Genomic DNA, 21,068 nt, shown 5'->3' with positions numbered 1-21,068 from the left:
TTAACCTCCACGAATCAATTTTTCACATTCGTTTGTAGAATAATCTGTCCATGTTAACTTTCTTTAGCTTGTTACAATCCACTTTGCCACAAAATTATTTAATTGGATAAGATTTATTTTCTTCCACACGGAAACTAATCGCATTTCAAAGTAATGTACTATTTCTTTATCGTACTCTTACAACAGGTTTTGTAGATTCCTTTAAAATAATTTTAAATGAATCTATACCATTAATACCTTCAACTTTGAACGTTAAGCATACCAATCAGGTTTATTTAACATTGTTGAAAATAATTGACGAAAAACTAAAATAACATTTTTGTACAAAATATTCATAAAATAAATCAGTTATGAGAAAAATTTCAAATACGTTTTCAGTTTTCAAGTCTACACTCTGTCCCGGTTATCTCTGGAGCAAAGCCGTGCATATTGACAGAGAAAGGAGGATCTAGTGGACAGAGTGAAGAAGTGCCCGCTGTTGCTAAGGCTGGTAAGTGCAGTCGCTTTCCCCCTCCACGTAATCCCATTCCCTCTAACGTGTTCATTGGCTAAGCCGTCTCGCGTCACTACTTGCGCAGAGACTTGGTTTCGTTTACTCCATAGATAGTAGGGACAGAGTATAGCAGGTCCTGATTTGTTAATAACGTTTTACTCATAACTTGATTTCCTTGAATTTTACAGATTTTTTAGCCTTATAAACACAAATAGTAAATACTATATAATATAAAGATTTAATTATTGTTGGTTTCGCAGAAATTTATATACTTGTTACCATTATTTTCTTCTGAACTCCTTGTTGTATTTGTAATCTACGTGGACTAAATCAATGATTTTGGGTTACTATCCTGTGTAAAGTGTTGTATTATTTCAGCACATTTATACTCATCCTGCAATAAATACATTTCAAAATATAATTATATCTGCACTTGCTTTTAGAAAGACTCATGAGGTTTGTTTCAACGACCTTGATTTGGAGAGAGGTTCCACCACAAATTGTCCAAAGTCAGTTCTCTCCTCTCGTAGAATTGGACTTCGTTAACTTAGGTCACAGATGCAAAGTAGGTCATGTGATATAATTAAATCTCACGCTTCATGATTCGCGTTGAATGGAGCAGTTTCTTCCATTTTCCTGACGGTTGAAGGTATCAATGCGATATTGCAAATGACGTCTTTCCCGTATCGCAGTCTTCCGGTCGTTCTTGCAAGCAACTGCTCAGTGTTGTCAGACGAACATTTTCATAGGACGTAAGAACTGCAAAAAATGTTTTTTTTTTTAAAAAAAAAATATATATTATGGATTGATTTAGTTTATTTAATGTCACTCTTCTTGTTTTGGCTAATCGAAACGATGGAGACGAATGGTGATTAGATGAAATGTATGAAGGGACAATCACAAACATGTGTTCAACAGAGAATTATACTGGATGGGATTCCAGATGCCAGAACCTCGTTAGTCTGCATAATGCAGACCCAGGGTGGACAATCCAAGACCATAATAAAATTCAAGTATAATTCCCGGATTTCAAGGCAAAGATTCCAAAAATTCAAGGTTACAAGCAGATGCTTTCTCTATTTCAACCTTACGTACTACGCCTCTCACCACTCACAGAAATACACACGCAAATATATTAACAATCTAACGGGTCTCTGTGATTCCAACATATCCAAAAATTCTAATTCAATTCAATTAAACATTGAATAAATTTAATATACATAAAATTTTATATATATTTATGTAAATTTTAATATATTTTTTAAATATTTAATTTAAGGTGCTGAGATTACATTTGCCATTTCACATACTCAGGCTCAAATTTCCAAACACAAGTCACAAATTTGAATGAATGATGGATTGAGTTTTTTTTTTTAGTCCACTTTATGCACAAGTCACAAATGTTACGGGATATTTTAACCTACGAAAAATTGTTAATTGTATACAAAATTCAAACTCAATTTACCTAATCAACTTCACGGTATCTTATCTTGCAATAACCTCCCGTCAGTAAAATAGATTGTATAAACTGTAAAAAACTTGCCTCAGGACATTTGTAAATGTGTGTAAATTAATAAAAGTTGCAATTTTTTACGTCTACGGAGAAAAATTCACGCAAAATTCCCGGAGCCAATAATTCACGCACAATCCCAGAAATTTAAGGAATTCCCGGCGAGCAGCCAACCTGAGTTCAGGATGTACAACGTGGAAGATAGGTTAATGTTTGAGTGTCTTAATAAAGATGCACCCCTTTCTTCTACACGTAGTGGTTCGAATGTTACTACAAATTGCACATTCACGCAGACAAGTTTTTTTTTTATGAAACAAGTTGATGTTAATCACACACCCACACTGACTGCCCACCAGCAACATTTGCATAAAATTACTGAATTAATTTAGACAAAACTTAGCCCAATTTAGTTCAAGATACCAATCTTGTTATTCCAGTGCTGAACCAAATACAGTAATTCAAATAAATCAGACTTTCTGTTCCTGCCGATTAGACTATCCGAGCACAAAGAGGACATAAACCAATCTTGAACGCCTGGAAGCTTATTGTTACAATCACAAAATGCATGGCAAAGTCCATACTTCACACATATGTTCATTCGATATTTCTGGGATATTCGTGCCAAAGTTTTTGATATCCAGGAATACTTAGTAAACCTCCATTGTATGGCTCTCGATACCCATATGTTCGTACAGGAGACATACAGAGGATATCCAGCAATAATATTTAATGGATGTCTTTGGATCAATTTGGGATGTTCTGGGCATCAGTGAAATGTTGTTCACGTGAACGGGACGTCATCTGGATGATATTTGATTCAAATATGATGTGAATAAGAAAAGCATTCATTCTGCACTAGAACTGGACCTAATCTGGATATTGGGACAAAACAAAACTCTGTGTGTATATAATATTCTAAACTTCATTCAATATATATCCATTAAGACTACATGTAATCCTTTTTTCCAGAATTGCTCAATGTATATTCTTATATTTCATCCAGCTATGTTCTAAGAACGTGAGACAGAAACATGCAGCTTTAAGAAAGACAATTAAAAAGTATTTCGCGTTTTCAGATAGGGAATTCACCTTAATTACATTAGGTCACTATTTGAATATTTTTCATATATATTTTGTATATGAAAAGAATAATCCCGGGGCTAGGTTAGGCATATCAGGGATATTATCTGAACATGTGTCTGCAATAGTATAATCCAGAGCCCTCTGTCTCGCACAAAACACACACACGCACTTACACATGTGAAAAATAGTGTATGTCAGTCACCACCTTACATGCACTCACAGTGACAAATAACATGCGAAAAAATACATTATAAAGATACCGTAAACCAGATGGCAATGAACTTGTAAAAAAAATGAGGTTTCGGTTATTATGTTTCATGAACAAGTTTTCGAAGGGTATACTTTGGGAGGGAAAATGCTAACTTGTGTAATGAAGCACAGTATCACATCGTGGTTTTCACATTTTCCATTTAAGCTTACCATTAATCTCACCCTGACGATGCGTGCGAGGAACGGAACGAAAAGGGATCCCGATCTTGAGAAATGAATCGATGACGTCAGAAAAATGATCAAAGTTCAGAGAGTGTGGACGTGAACGGAATAAAACTTCGCTCGGCGATGTTTAGGGGAGCTCCAAATGTGCTGGGAAGTGTGTCGGACTTGCATTTGGCAAGCCATTTTTTTCATTCTTTATTGACTGGTTACTTTATTTCCGATATTTCTACCGCTTAGGGGGGGGGGGGGGAGGGGTTAAGGCCAAGAATGGGAATGTACGAGGGCTGCTCAATAAGTAACATAACAAAATATCTCATATTCATGCCTGATTGTCTTAGATACGATTCGAAACCGGAGCACTAAGGTTTAGATGATTTTAATGCCTATAATATAGTATATATATATATATATATATATATATATACCATGAGAAGGTTCTGTGCCAAGATCGTAACGTCTGCGCCATATCCTTGATCGTTCTGTATATTTGTAAGGGAATTGTGGAAAAATATGGCCAACAAAATGAATGGGCATATCTTACATAGCATCAGTCTTTTAAAGAGTGTGGACATGTGTGTGGTAATAGAAACATAAAGACAACTCTACATAATTTTCATGCTGTGGGTAAGCATTGGCATACAAAAGGAAATTACGATTCTAGAAATAAATTTCCATATTCATATTGAATGAATATTAATAAATTAATTATTGAAAATTAATGAAATTGCACATGTGCGCTCATATATGCACAATGAATACAATAAAAGTGAAAAAGTAATGAGTGCATTATTATTTTGTGGTTGTTTATATTACATTATATCATTGCACCAATCTCAAAACCAAGCATGTGGTTAATCTTAGTTTTGAGATATAAGCTTTTTAACATCCCAGTTCCCTGAAAAAAAAACAGATTTTACCTTAGGATAAATGTTGTCATCAGTAAAATATGTATCTACTTATGACTGTTCATCAGGTTATATAAATTAGCATAGGAATATACAAACTGCACTAGGTAAAAAAGCGAAAATTTGCACATTCGTGATTTTGGCATTGCGGCAACGATATGTTATGTTATGTTATATTAACTTGTGCATCTCTAGTTAAATTAATTAACGTAATTGGTTAGGTTAGCAACACAATACTCGAAACCAAAATATTTATCTCGAAACTCGTTTTACAAAGTGCTTACTGAGGATGATTGAGGACAAATTTTCTATGGCTGTGACTCTGAGTGCCTATGGCAGAAATAAACCATTGTTTGTTTTTGTTTTCGTTGGGTGCTCAGCGGTCTTAAATATTATAGAAAACAGCAAACTAGTTTCAGCTTTCCATTTGAAAAACTGTTAATCTGAACTTCAGCCATTTGATGACAATGTAATTTGAAACAAAATATGATACAGAGCTAATGGATGTATCTCTGATGTTGAGAGAAACCACGACATGTGATTGTGATTTGGTCTTATGGGGAGGGTAAATTTATTAAATTTGTCTCTGCTGGATGTAACGAATCGTGAAGTGCCTGGGTGAGTGGCTGAATGATTTATTGCTGCTCTCCCTCCATTGTTCCTCACACGAGGCCGCAGGTGGAGGTGATGTGAGTGATGCTAATATTTCTTGATATAAATTCGAACTCTGTTACTTTGCGAGATGATGCTAGGAAATACCCTTTATGTGATGGGAGCGAGTTGGACCTGTTTGTAGTGTGCAATCATTCTTGAATGCCTACGGTTCCTAAACGCTTTGATTTACATACATTTTGATTTACTTCCATTGGCAAAAAAATGTGATAAGTTAGTGTTATATGCACTGAGTTTGAATGGGGAGGGTGATTCAAATATGAGATACGTGGTGGCCAACACGGTTTCCTTGGAACCAAATGTAACATAGTCTATCCGTACAGTAATTAAGATTTGCTTTGCTTTATGCTCAAATAGGCATACTGGTGCAAAAGTGTAATACAGTGGGACAGGCAAAAGTGCTGGTATAATGTAAATACGTACACTAGTTTAATCAAAATATGTAATTAAATATGGACTTATAATTGTAAAAACTGGCAATTTTCATTAAGCAGAGGCTCATCTAGCTAAATAAAACGCAATAGGCTTCAGTGCTGTATGCTCGAAACGTTCACAGGTTCCGTGAAACTTTAGATAGGGGCCATGTTTCCATTAAATATCCGGCCGAAATAATTTAGCTTCTACTAAACATATCATCGATGGCAAATAGTGATGATGATATACCCCTACTTTTCATAAAATATATTATGCGTAAAATATATGCTAAATATGTATTAAGAGCATTAATATGTGATATCATTATATAAACTGCTCGCCATTAAAAATGCAACATCCAGAAGGAGTAATCGGAATCGGACGAAATGTGCACAGTGTGTAGAGGAGAGGTTCAGAAGGAAATGATTAGGTGTTCAAGGCCGTCATGCGTCATGTGCGCCTGCCACGCCATCTGGTAAGTGGTACCTGTAGCAGGTCAGATAGGTGCAGAAGAGCAGTAAAAGTGCATGGTCGTGAGTGTAGTGTGTTAAAATCGGTCAGCAATGTCACGTCGTCGAATACGGCAGCGATTCCAGCAGGTTTCCCAGTTCGATCGCGGCCGAATTGTTGCATACCGTGAATGCGGATTATCCTACCGTGAGATCGGTGCCCGTGTGGGACGGAATGCATCCACAGTGATCCGTGTATGGAACCAGTTGGTCCAGGAAGGCACTGTAGAGCGACGTAGAGGTTCACAACGTCCGCGTCGGACGACGGAACGAGAGGACAGACGTCTGATACGCATGGCCCTTACAGACAGAACGGCCACGTCAACGAGGATTGCGCATGAAGTACGGGATGTTTTACAACGTCCAGTGTCCCCACGAACCGTGCTTCGTAGTTTGGCGAACCGGGGAATTTTTTTCCCGGCGCCCACTGTTGCGGATTCCTCTGACGCTAGAGCATAGGCGTTTGCGTCTGAGATGGTGCCAAGACCGTCGTGCATGGATGGCGGAGTGGAATGCTGTAGTGTTCTCTGATGAATCCCGCTTCTGTATACAACATCATGATGGACGTACACGCGTGTGGGGGCACCGTGGCACTAGGCTTCATGACGCCTGCATCATGCATCATCACACAGGGCCTTCATTGGGTATCATGGTATGGGGTGCCATCGCCATAGGTGTTCGTTCGCGTTTCTCTCGCATTCATTTAAAGGACATTGAACAGCCAACGGTACATAACACAGGTTCTCACCCCTGTTGCTGTCCCATTAATCCATGCACTGCATAATGCCACTTTTCAACAGGATAACGCGCGCCCCCATGTTGCAAGGAATGTCCTCGCATTTATGGAAGCTAACCACGTGCCCCTGCTTCCTTGGCCAGCACGTTCGCCGGATGTGTCGCCAATTGAACATGTCTGGTCCATGGTGGGTCGCCGGCTGGCCCAACTTAGGTTTCCGGCACGTAATGTTGAAGACCTCTGGCACCGTTTGGAAGCCGCTTGGGACGCCATGCCGCAAGCAGACATCGATAGACTCATTCTGTCCATACCTCGCCGTGTTGCAGCAGTTATTGCCGCCCGTGGAGGCTGTACACGCTACTAGCTCCTTGGGGTTATGCAACCATGTTCTACGTGTCACATGTCACACCACCGAGCTCTAACTGTAATCATTTTCTTATCTTATTATGAACTACATATTTGCCAAGTTTCGTGTTTCTATCTCATTTCCTTCTGGGTGTTGCAATTTTAATGGCGAGCAGTTATATATATATATATATATATATATATATATATATATATATATATATATATATATATATATAATATGTGTGTGTGTCAGGAAATGTGGAAATTATATGTAAAAATAGCTAAACGTTTGTGCTAAAAGCTAATATGGAAAACAAAAACAGTATTTTCCGAGCTTGCACACTACGATTCACAAAGATAATACAAAATACGGGTATGTGTATAAGAACGAGAATGTGTGTGTGTGTAAGAACGAGAAGGTGTGTGTGCATGTGTGTGTATAATATCAACTGTACTGCCTTTTTCATTATGTGTGTCAAAGGGTGAGTTTTATTTTTTTCTTTTATACTTTATTTGCTAATAGATGTAAGCAAATGTTTAAGAAATTGCATTAACTAAAGCATTAACTTCGCCATGTACGTGCAAAAGCCGATAAATAAAATAAATAAGTAAATATGATAACATTGATTTTATTAGCATCACATAAAGATATGTATTTACAGTAAAAATCTGCTCCGTGCGTTTACCAGAAACTAGAAAAAAACTCTACAGGAAACAGAGAGAGAGAGAGAGAGAGAGAGAGAGAGAGAGAGAGAGAGAAGGGTGCAAATTACTCATATTAATAGCAACTCTGTTCCTTGTGTGTTGGGAACCTCACAATAGGCAGTCTAGCTTTCAGGGTGTAATAAAGTGTATATATTAGGCTGTAAGGTTGCGGAAACTTACGGGTCAGGAGGTGTCATTTGAAAACCACATAAAAAATTGAATTATATCTTTAGAGGTTGGAAAGACGTCGTTTGCGGGAGGAAAAGTTTAGAATTAGATTCAGGTGCAGATTGAGAACGTGAAAAAAAAGTCTGGTTTTGAAGCAAACAGATCGATTATACTGCTCTACGGGAGATCCAAGAAAACAAGGCGGCAAACTTTTGAAAACATATAATTAATGTGGCCCGTTTCTGGGAGCCTCCTCCATGCTGAAAAAAAAGCCACTTTGACTCCTGGAGCAGAGAATTTGTGTTAATAATGGCGGCCTTTAAAACAGGAAAGTGGGCTTCCTCTTTTGTTAATAACGTTTTTTTTAAGCTCTCCAAATTCCTGGCCAATGCAAAGGAAAGAAAAACACTTCCGAAACTCACTACGAAGACTATATGTGTCCTGTAAAAACAACTTGAATCTTGAAGATCTTCAAAAGTGTTTCCAAATAGTCATGTTTCCTCCGTTTCTGTAAGGTAAACCCCTCTAAAGAGACATTAAAAATGCAACCAACCTCATCCATCCAATAAATATAAAGCCCCAATCCCACCACTCACTCACTGACATAAATGTTCTCCATGAAGGAAGCCCCGGAGGCGAAAAACGCCCGATTACGACCCCCCATGAAATCGTCCCAAAAGGCCGAGAAAATTCAAAAATCTCTCAATCGGCCCTTCCTTAAGGGTAAAAATTCCCTTTTCTCACGTCCTTAGCAACCGTTGCCACGGGCATTTCTTTTGCACACATTGTTTCCTTCAGTTCTTAATTGTCCAGCTACATTATATTTCTCACAGATAAGTAACACACAGATGAATCAACTCCTGGTTTTGAAAAGGTGCCTGAAACAAGGGTGACATCTACATAATAAGGAGTTTCAGCCCAGATACAATTACGTATATATTGTTATACTCAATGCGTAAATATCTGCATCGTGCTTGTTTCAACTAAATGTTTAGGGGGTATAATGACATGCAATTCCTTAGAGCTTGCCGTGCTTGTTGTTCACCATGGAAACGGACGTTTCTAGGGAACTTAAAGAAAGTTTATTTTCACCCCAAAAACTACTGTAAGTGAATTATACTAGATATTTCGTATTTCAAAATACGAGCGTCAGAATTTATTACAGACGCAAGGTAGGAATTTGGGGGGGAATGACGGAAAACAGTAATTATCCAATTACGTTCAAAAATGTGGAAATGACAGAAGACGTAAATATTGCATTTTCAATTTAGTGTCGCCATTGAATTGTTATCTTGAAACAGTTATTACTTACTCAGTTTAAAATTAAGAAATAAGACAATACTCTTTGGAATATTTGTACCTTATTAGAGATCATAAACATATAAAGTAACTTTCGAAACTTTTCAAATTAACGAACATATACACTTGTTCCCCTTCATCCAATACAACATGCAGACATTTTACCCCATCTATAATATGATTACGCCCACAACGTGGCCGAAGGTCACGTATGCGAGCGTACAAGACGTGGCCAAAGGCCACGTCAAAGGTACTCGAGTCCAATAAATATAAAGCCCCAATCCCACCACTGACTGACTCACTGACATAAATGTTCTCCATGAAGGAAGCCCCGGAGGCAAAAAATGTCCGACTACGACCCTCCATGAAATCATCCCAAAAGGCCGACAAAATTTTAAAAATCGCTCAATTAGCCCTTCCTTAAGGGTGAAAATGCCCTTTATTCACGTCCTTAGCAACCGTTCCCACGGGCATTTCTTTTGCATACATTGTTTGCTTCAATTCTTAATTGTCGAGATACATTATATTTATCACAGATCACACACAGATGAATGAACTCCTGGTTTTGAAAAAGTGCCTCAAACAAGGGTGACATCTACATAAGAAGAAGATTCAGTCCAGATACAATTACGCATACATTGTTATACTCAATGCGAAAATATCTACATCGTGCTTGTTTTAACTAAATGTTTAGGGAGTATAATAACAAGCACTTCTTTAGAGCTTGCCGTGTTTGTTGTTGTCCATGGAAACAGACGTTGCTAGGGAACTTAAAGAAAGTTTATTTTCACCCCGAAAACTACTGTAAGGAAATTATGATAGATTTTTCGAATTTCAAAACATGAGCATCAGAATTTATTACAGAGGAGAGGTAGAAATTTGATGGGGAATGACGGAAAGCAATTATTTTTCAATTACGTTTACAAATGTGGAAATGACAAGAAGAGTAAATATTGCTTTTTCAATTTAGTATCGCTATTGAATTCGTTTATGCAAGAAATCTAACTCTCTTGAAACTGTTATTGCTTACTCACTTGATCATTAAAAGAATTGGCAATAATACTTTGAATATTTATTCCATATTAGAGCCCGTACACATGTAAAGTTACGTTCAAAACTTTCCAAATAAGCGAAGCACGTCGGCGAGCGTACGAGACGTGGCCAAAGGCCACGTCAATAGTGCGCGAGTCGCTATATACAGGGTGTCATTTTAATGGAGAACGCGGACCCCGGAAACTTATAGAGGACATCAAAACAAACAACTTTTCTCAGTAACATTTTTCTAGTTGGTGCATCGTTCCGGCGCTACAGTCGTTCAAAAAAGCCCGTTTTGACGCCTGAATGCTGGCAACCACACACATCATTTGATTGCATTTGTGACGTCATATCCCGTTTTGAAGCGATGCGTTCCAGGGTTGCCAGGAACACACATATTCTGTGAAAAATGTCATAGCTACAATCAGGCACATTATGTACCGTAAAACAAAACGAGAAAACACGTTTTGTAACCTAACAGGAAGTAAACAAACGATACGAAAAATGGTAGAAAGAAAATAGAATTCAAGTCATATCGAATTTTGTCTTAGCTTACATATCAAATATTTGCAAATCTAGTTACCAAGTTGGTATCTACAATTTAGTCTATCCACTTCGTCCTTCTGATACTAGTTGTCTGTGACACACTGAACAGATGACAAAATAGAAATGAAAGATCTCAAAATTACAAAGGTAAGCAACACATAATATAATGTATATTCAGGGCATTATGAGGCAATTGACAAAAATGTTTGAAAATACAGGGATATAAATAATAGTAAAACAAACTCTCCGACGACTGTGTTTATCTATGCACCGGATACACATGTAATACTTTGCAACTCTGAACAGGCCAGTATATTCGCTACTGATTCATCATTAGATTGTTACTGTGGTTGTACGTGTTTTAGCCGTAATGTAACAACGTGAACCTCGGATACTTCCGTTATCAGCACAAAAGTACCACAAGGCATCTGGACACAAACCTGTAGATATCAACCTTGGAACGAGATTTGTAAATATAATTGACATGTAGCTGGGCGTAAACAGCCAAATGTAAGTTACAAGTACAATAAAATTTATTGTTGATATTTGACATGTAGGCAGAGTTAATCATGTAAGGCTATGGGTTATAGTAGAGATAGCTACCACAGATTAACAAGATCGCTTACTTCCTATCTCTCCTTTGTAATCTGTGCGTATACCAAAAATGGCATGTGGAGCCACCCTACGGCGCCTTCGAAACTTAAAGCGTTGTCATAGCAACCTCTCCGCCAATCACGTCTTACTCTTTGCAGTGACAATTGAATGCGTCTCAGCGCAATTATCCGCTCACCCCACCCTTCCATTACTGCTTTTATTTTCTGCTAATAATTCGGAACATATCTCGTAAGGTCTTGTTATTTATTTCATTTAAGTGCGTAAAAATGTTCTACAAGGATAAATACCGTTGTTCAGTTAATGCATGTTACGTTTGAATGATTTCTACATCTAAGTTACGAGATATACATTATTAGTAGCCCAGAAACACAACATAGGAATATAATTTCAAGTTTCTGAAATTCCAGCACGTAAATCATTCCGTTGTGCATGAAAAATGGTCCGTGTATTATCCGTGGCAATAAGTATTTTTATTTCGTATTCTCCCTATTATGCTTTGCTTTTCTGACATTTTGGGCAAATCGCAATTTTATCTTGTGTAAACTCTACGGCGATTACTTTGTTCGTAGGTCAATGCGTTTTACCCCTCCCTCGTCGTTGTTAATTTAGCGTCGCATTTTTTCAATTTTAGGCTAATCGCATCGATACTATGAAACATTGATGACAAAGAAAGCTCTAACAGGGATTCGAACCCAGGACCCCTGCATTAACTGAACAATGGTATTTATCCTTGTAGAACATTTTTATGCACTTAAATAAAATAAATAATACGACCTTACGAGATATATCCGAATTATTAGCAGAAAATAAAAGCAGGAATGGAAGGGTGGGGTGAGCGGATCATTGCGCTACCCAAGGTGTTCTAAAGGGCGCTCGAGCCATCTTGCAATATTTCCCAAATTATCTCTTTCTCTTCATAACAATTGCTGTACAGTTTAACGTGGGCGGCAAACTGCAGGATACAGCAACTGTTTCTGGTGCCGTCACTGAATATCTAGTATTATAGGGGGATCGGCTGTAATTTTCTCCCTTGTGTACCATATTCAATCGCAAGATGTAGACATTTGTGATTTACCAATGTAGAAAATTTCATTCATGTGTCTATGGACTCATAAAACGAAAGACAAATGCATACACTTTCTCTGCAATTGATATCAGTGAAGTACCCATTTGATGCTGAAAATGCCAAGGAAACAAAATACAGGATTGGAAGGTTTTGTTTCAGGAAATAAGAATAAAACATAAAACGTATTATTAAGAACTACTAATGGAACATTCGCGCTATTCATCTAACGAAACCATTACAAATCGGCTGGGGGCTTGTAGGTATGAAATATACTGGAATAAAAGATATATACATATAGCCATTACTTGTTTTCCAAACTTAAAATGTGATGTAATATATTAACAGGACTTTCATCGCACAGTTTTTTCTTACGGGCTTGAGTCCACCTGGGTTCAGTCTCTGGGTTTTCAGCCTGTGTATAGGACTGACTGGTGGCAACCCACCATCCTGAGAAAATTGTGGACCTACAAGTGAGTAGCGCAACCCAATCTGGGAAATCTATAACAGCTGAGGGTTCGATGTGCTGACCCCACATCATCCCATCGCTGTTGAAGATCTTCACACCTCTAGTTAGGGTTGTGGGAGGCAGACTGGCAGTCAGAAGATAGGCCAAGGTCCTTCCAGTGCTGCAGAGCAGTGGATCTCAACCTTTTTCAGTCGTGGACCCACCTTGAGTAATATTACACTTCATGGGACCCATAAGATGGGCACCAGCGGAATTACTTTGTAGGGGTGTGCACCCAGTTTATAATCACATATTTGCTAACATCGAAGTCGAAGTCCTCTTTTACAACAACACGGCCTGAATTTAAATTGTTAAAACAATATATCTAAGTAATTTAATGTAATGGGTTTTTAAGACCCAGTAAACAAAGTTTGAGCCCAACTTCCCGACCCACCAAATGTTCCCTCAGAACCCAGGAGTGGGTCGCACCCTACAGGTTGAGAAACGATGCTGTAGAATCATGGGTTATGTTATGCTGTACATAAAAGTAAATATTTTACACTACAGTTAATTTCTATCATAACTTACATTCAGTGTTCTGTAGATGAAATAATATTTTGGAAAATACAACATAGAAACTAGTTCAGTGCCATTATGTAAATTATATTGTTAACATTAAATATACATGGAATCTAGAATAAAAGACTGAAATAAGTCTTAAAAATCCTAGATAAATTAATTTCCACTGTATTCAATGCTACCGTAATACTGTTAATGAAAGTCCATCAAATAAACCATTTACAACTAACTCACTATGGTGACATGTTCTATTTCTCGTGGAATTCTCAGAAACATTCCCGAAGAAAATAACAATTTCACAGTAAATGCACTACACTTTATGAGTTATTAATGATTCCGTAGAAAAGTAAAACATAATATATTATTGCTAATAACAAATGAAAGGGATAATAAACAAACACATTGTTATACAGGTACATGTATTTATTGAAACATTGGCAATTAATATTCTTTGCTTAACATATGACAATGCATTGAAGTCCTCCAGACTTCTTTATAAAAATATAAGACTTTAAACAGAACAGTAAAATTTTAAAATCATATTTTAAATAATCTAAAAGTAACTTCCAGCATCCCATTTAAATTTCCTACGAAATTTTTCACACATGAAAAGCATTGAAATAACGTCCAAAATTGTAAGATTGAATGATTTAGATCATATCACTAGTACCTCTTTTGAGAATTTAGAAAAAAACAGTATATGCTAGCGGCATGCCACGGTGGCAAATGTTGGTGAAGCAAGTGAGCAAAGTGAAGACAGCATTGACGACATTCAGAATCCACATTGCAATGTACTTACTTGGTTCTATATCTGGGAATGCATCATACACGAACTTGTTTCTTGCACTCCACATACTCTTTATTCTTTAAGTATTGTGAATAATATCTTATTGCCATATTTCTTTCCATGCATATCAGAGCTGTAAAAGAAAATAAATTATTTTAGAAACATGTAATAATACAACATAATGCAACAAGATTTACATATTTTCCATTTTTTGTCATTCAAAAGAGATATTTTCCATGGTGTATAGTTATTTGTGATCTGAGTAAAAAGCTTGCCATCACAAAGAAAATATACTTAAAGGAACATTCATTTACTGGATCATTGTTAGTTTCTGTTGAATTGAGACCATACAAGAATAGCCATGTATAAAATGAAAGAAGGTCCATTATATTGGGGGGAAATGTTACCTGCTTGTAAATATTTTATTTAATGTAATATGTTCAATTTCTTCATATTTACTCAATTTTTACATTATTTCTCATTGTAAGTTACATTCTTTGCTTGGAACCGTAAAGTGTGGGACAATGCAAATACAAAAATTACTGTTATTGTAGAAGAGGGACATTGAACTAAATTTCCGAACCTACTCAGCAGTTATGTCCCACTGAACCTTACTACCTAACCTAACTGGTGCCAAAAAAGAAACAACTTTGACTTACAATAACCCCGTCTAGTTCGCTGCACTTTTTCATTCTCCTTGCACTAAACCGTCTAGTTAGTTATACGGTGCAACACCAACTCGTGTACTTCGTCGATTTGGTGCCAAGTAGTACATTTGGTGTCTGCAGCGGGGCTAATGTAACTTGGGTTCTACACCAAAGAGTTAAATATAGTAAGATGCAACATGAATCTGAAGGAAATAAGGGAACTGTACGTTTGAACTAAAGCTGAATCGAATTCTATTCATGTAGGTATATAAGTACACATTGATGAACTTGTATGTAGATAACTGTATTTCCATCACTCTAATGCATATGTTTATGCTAGGTGTAGGTTTGAGGGATTTTAGCATTATAATTATGCTCCTATGTGATTATGTTGTAACAATCCGTACGTTTTAAGTGTGATAGGTTTCATCGTCTAAATATTGGTAGGTTTTTTTTGGTTTTGAGTTGCTGTTTTAAGTCCACTTTATGCGCAGTAAGGCTAATCGGGACTGGACCTACAGTTTAAAGTGGGATCCGAACCACTTGTGCCTCCACCGGGTATCGAACCCGGGACCCCTCGATTACAAGGCAATGACGCTACCACTGCGCCATGGGGGAGGCCCATATTGGTAGGTTTCATCGCCTAAGTAGCTATTTAGAAACTTTCAATGATCTGTTAAAGTTTATAATGTTTTCAATGTGGAAACAAAAAATCGGAAGCAGCGATTAGGAGCACGAGTAATCAAACAACATACGTTTCAATACATCATTAGTACTCACACATTACAATTTTCTGCATCTTTAACACGGACAAATTTTTTTTCTGAACTTTCAAATTATTTCAATGGTGATTTCCAGTATTTACGATGCCTTCGTTCTCCTGTGAAACTTGTAAATATCAATACATACACAATCTGCACCATTACCCGTTCACATATACACTAATAATCAACATATGATACGATCCCATGTGTCATTCTACTTAAATGATACAATACTAAAACCGAATTATTCTCTTTGACAACTTTTCCCCATAACCAAAATCATTTTTACACTGTAAATACACATGTCCCACATAGAGTGAGCACAATTCATAACTAACTAACCTTTCAAGATTTCCTTTATAAAGATCAGCTCTGGATTCCCCTTCTTGGATTAGAACGACACACAGTATAGCACATTTTAGTTGTACTTTTTATTTCGAGTAATTATTGAAGCTTTTGATTTCAAGTTCGTCGATTTATCAATCAACATCACATTCCTATGTGCCGTCCATGATGGAACGATGTTTCGTCACGTCATGTATAAATAAACAGTGACTACAAAATACGATTTTTATTATACATGTTTAAGAAGCGAAAGACGATTAATGAAATATAAAATCACGTACAATTGATTATTATTGATTAATAGAGACTTAAACTACATTTTCAATGAGAAATTTAGGATTTAGCATCGATGGTCGCGCCGACTGGTGGCGACTTCGTTCATGCATAGACAAACGAATTCTGAAATTTACCTTGTTCGGCTTTTTGCCGCCGGTGCAACGGGCCTGTAGCTACTACATATTTAAAGAACTATATGAAACTGGAGGTGAAGAAGCGCTATACGAAATAAGTTGCAAGAAGCCAATAATCGCTAATAGAGTGGATCCTCTGGTAGGAAAAGGCGGTAATTGATATGGCGATAGAATACCCAGCATATGGACAATTGAGAGTATTCATTTTGAATACGTTTTTTTACCATTTGTCATATCGTTGGTTCACTTCCCCCTTCTTCTGAGATGACTGCTGAACTTCTGGCTGGTAGGCTATGATGTTCAGTCTACTGGACGCGTTTCTCGCTTCGTTTTACAGCTAATAATGTGGTTGGTAGTTTGTCATTTTTCACAATTTGTGTGTTCCTTGCAACCCTGCCGTGCGCTGTTTCGCCGCAGGAAATGACGTCACAGATCCGATCAAATGTTGTGTTGGGTTGCCAGCATCCAGGCGGCAAAACTGTCTTTTTTGAACGGCTGTAGCGTCGAATTGACGCACCAACGTGAAAAATGTTACTGAGAAAAGTTGTTTGTTTTGATGTCCTCTACACGAATCTGTGGTCCGTGGGCGCCATTAAAATGACACCCTGTATAATCAATCACATATATTATTAAAAAAATATTTCTGCCGACAAACTGACAGTATGACAAACTTGTTCTTCAGTTATGAACAATGCAGTTACAAGTAGTACAAGTGGGGGCGTAAGGAGTGATACTTTTCACACCCTGGCCTGTATTTTGCAGACTAGCGAGGCTCTGGCGTCTGGACTCACGGCCAGTATAATCCTCCGTGTAACCTGTGTTGTGTAGTCTATGCGTGTTTGTGATTGTCCTTTCATCTTATCACCATTCATCTTCATCTTCGCGATTAACCAAAAGTGACAGAAATACGAAGCAAAATAAATCAAATCAATCAATCAATGAACAAGTACAAATTTTGGGGAGGGATTCTAACTCTTACGAATTATTTACAAAGTAAGTAGCTGTAGTCTAATTGTTACTTTTTGAAACAGAAGTAACGTTATCAAGGGTTACTTTTATACACTTAAATTGTTAACTTGAAACTTTGTAACACGGGGAAAGAGCTACATTTTGCAACTTGGTTTCCAACTGCGTATCTTCTCTGGATGCTAAGGTGAAATTAATTTCGTCGCATGCTTAATTTAGAACATCCAGGTTTTTATTGTAATTCGTCATTCCTAATTGCACTTGAAGATTTCAATGTTTTTGTTCCATTATTCTTTTCTATTGTAATAATATAAATACATGGAGACTTATGTTTGCTTATAAGCAAATGTAAGTCTTCATATATTGTTTCATTACAATTATGACTATTGTTTACGATGTGTAATTTGTTGGGAAGAAAATTTCCAGCAAAAAGGAACTGTAAAAGTGTACCAGCAACTCTGAGTTATTTTTTAAAAATGAGTAACTGTAACCCAGTTACCTTTTGAACCAAGTAACGTAACTTTAACTCAATTAATTTTAGAAAGTAACTTTCCGAATGCAATTCATGAATCAATACTCACGCTGAGGTGTTTCGCCCATTAAGGAAGAGTTGATTTATTTATATTACGGTTGCTGTCTAGGCAAGTCCTCTCATTGATACATAAGCTCACGTATTACCATGAAAATTTAGCTCTTCATTATTCTAGACGTACTCAAAAAAGGAAATTCGACCAACAGACAACAAGGAATGGCCATCTCAAGTAATAAATCTCGTACATTAACGTATTTGACAAACGAAATCTATTACTTTCTCAGTAACGTCATTCAATATTGCATTTATAAATCTTTTGTGTCTCTCATGATTGATGATCTGAATTATGAACCACGAATCATTGCATTCCGTCAAAACGTTTTCAGTCAAAATTCCGTGAACTAAAATTAAATCTTAAGCTGGGAGAATGTTCTGTATCAAGCAATCTGTATGTGAACTTCAGATGTGTAAACTTGCAAATCAAAATCAAACTGTCAAGCAAAGAACACTAGGCAACAAGTTTAGATATATTCCCTACTTCAATGATATTCAAAATTTAAGATGTTTCACTTACCACATTGCCGAATACAGTAAGGTTTAATTTTGCAGATTTTCAGCTGTGACGAACGTTGATCGTCTTCCGAATCAGGTACTTGGCATCGTTCTGGAAGAAAGAGAATAAATGTATGTTAGGAGAATACACAATACTTATTTTCACATACAACTTGAGAATTTGAAGAGAAGAACTTTGATACTGGCTCAGTGAATCAGAAGTCCAATATAAATCACGGATTTATTTATGTCTTTAGAATATAGATGAATGTTGACCATTTACAGAGGATAGCAAGCACGATAACAATCATAAGACATTTTCTTAAAGTCTGCTCGTATTGCAGTGAGGAAAATTATGTTCACAGCAAAACATAGAGCAATTGATTAAGTTTTAGTAGTGGCAAAACTGCAACCCTTTGCATGACAGATGACGCTGCATTTCTCTTCATAGCTAGTAAGTGTTAATGCCATTCACAGTGCGTAGTGAATGCATTTCATGGTTTTCTGAATTCCCAGATATAATTCCTCTCTTGATTTTCCTACATTGTTAAACATTTCCAGTAGTTCACATGCATTTGTGTCAGAGAGTATGAAACTGTCACTTCGCACACGCTCGTGAACATTCGACGAAAATTCGAATACCGCTTGGACATACGCATATTTCGCCCCACAAGGAGCATATGTGTATTTTTCTATACCCACAAGACCTTAGTAAGTACGTTTGTCTTTTACTGCAAAGAGCATATTCGTGAATTGATTATGAACACATTTACAAAACATGTTACTTGTAGTTTTCTCCGCTGATTTCACACCGAGTGACACGAGACACCGACCAATCAAGTGCAGAGGTATGCGGTGTGACGCACATTCATTGGTTCGTTTCCAACTGGCATATATCGAATGTCGCTTGTCACTTCTGCGTTAAACCTGCTTGCCAAGGTTCGATTGGAAAATGCTGGTCTGGATTTATTCATGAGCACGCTAGTAGCACTAAGAAGATAATAAAACGTTATTGACATAATCAATATCCATTTTACAGCGTGCTCGTTATCTTTATCGTATTGAAACGATCTTGTAAAGGACAAAACGGATGAGCTGTGCAAACTTCAATTAACGTGTTGATTAAGATGTCATCTTGTAGCCGATATAGATAAATCGATTTGAGTTCGCAAACAAATGTAAATTCAATTGAAAGCTTAGATAGAGGCAGATAAAAAAATCATATTGGCTTACGATGATGCTTCAAAGTGGACAGACGTGTTCACCGTCTTAGGACGAATGATTTATTTAATTAAAACACTCCAGGAAACTCCTTTGACTCAATTAGTCTAGAGCTGAAGATAACGAACTGATTTTCCCAGTCGCTTTGGTGCGCACAACTTCCTCCTTCGGTTTTCTCACGCCCAGCATCCGAGAACAAGATTGCCGCATCTCAACTTGGAATGGGAGAGTGGATAAAAGGAACATTGAAACTTGGTAACTTTTCCTAACTTTTAATTACCAACCACACAAAGCTCCGCCTGGGTGTTTCTAAACGTGAAAAATGGTGTAGTTTTAACTTCGAAATATCAAAGCAATAAATGTCTACGGACGCTTGAACTTCAGCAAAAAAAATGTGGTTTCATCAGACATTAAATAGACTAGTTCAATTTAACTCCAAAACTATTACTTCGGTTTTTATGGTCATATATTGCATCCACTCTAGATTTACGTTTTGTATTGAGATCGTAAACTGATAACACAGAGACAAAACGCAAAAAACAGAGAAACTTTCGTAACCACTAAACAGAAGTAGTCTTCGGTCATTATATAGGATTCAGCATACCCAGCTAACATCATTTACAACTTTATTGAAACTACGTTGCCTTTGGGTTAAATATGGTCCATCACCTTTATATTGAACAATAATCTTCATCTTTGTTACCTTGTACGTAATCTTCCATCCTGATAGTGCGTTAAAATAGTCGACTTTTGGTCTTACCACTGGCGTTTTCGGGATCGAGTCCCGGCCTGGATATGTGTGGTCCTTTGTGAGTATCCATTCACCAACTTCGTCTAATCATCATACATTCTCATCGTCGCGATTAGTTGAAAGTATAAGTATAGCGACGCTAAATATAAGAAATGCAAATTATTCAAATATTAACGATTGATTGACTGGTTTGCTGCTCCACTTTATGCACAGTAAAGCTAATCGGGACTGGACCTACAGTTTAAAGTGAACTCCGAGCCACTATGTGCCTCCACCGGGTATCGAGCTGTAACGATCCTGCGTGGTCGCCATATTATTTAAAATATTTTCTTAACAAGGTTTTGTTAAAAATGGTATGCTAAATGCCCTGCGAGACATACGCATTCAGTTTATGTTTTGTCTAATCTTATGCACAGTAATTGTTGCTTAACATGTCACTTGTATTGTTGAATCTCTTTGTCTTGTGCATAGATTGTACATTCTTTACTGTAACTTGTTTAGTTTAGCACACAAGTGTTAAGATTGTATCA

General features: G+C 37.1%; 1 protein-coding gene across 1 annotated transcript in view; it reads right to left on the bottom strand.

The window, feature by feature from the left end:
* Alk (Anaplastic lymphoma kinase) overlaps positions 1 to 20,608 on the bottom strand; it is a 714,232-nt gene extending 693,624 nt beyond the window's left edge. Inside the window, exons 1-2 of the mRNA XM_083111550.1 lie at positions 20,548 to 20,608; positions 18,589 to 18,678 (exon numbers count right to left, since the gene is read on the bottom strand). Of these exons, the coding sequence (XP_082967676.1) occupies positions 18,589 to 18,678; positions 20,548 to 20,608 (151 nt within the window). The remainder of the gene's footprint in view (positions 1 to 18,588; positions 18,679 to 20,547) is intronic.
* Positions 20,609 to 21,068: the final 460 nt, after the last annotated feature.

The sequence above is a fragment of the Lepisma saccharinum genome, chromosome 25, assembly GCF_977018435.1.
Source record: "Lepisma saccharinum chromosome 25, izLepSacc3.1, whole genome shotgun sequence".
Taxonomy (NCBI): Eukaryota; Metazoa; Arthropoda; class Insecta; order Zygentoma; family Lepismatidae; genus Lepisma; species Lepisma saccharinum.
Note: the sequence above shows the minus strand (reverse complement) of the source record. Positions and strands in the feature narration are given on the sequence as shown.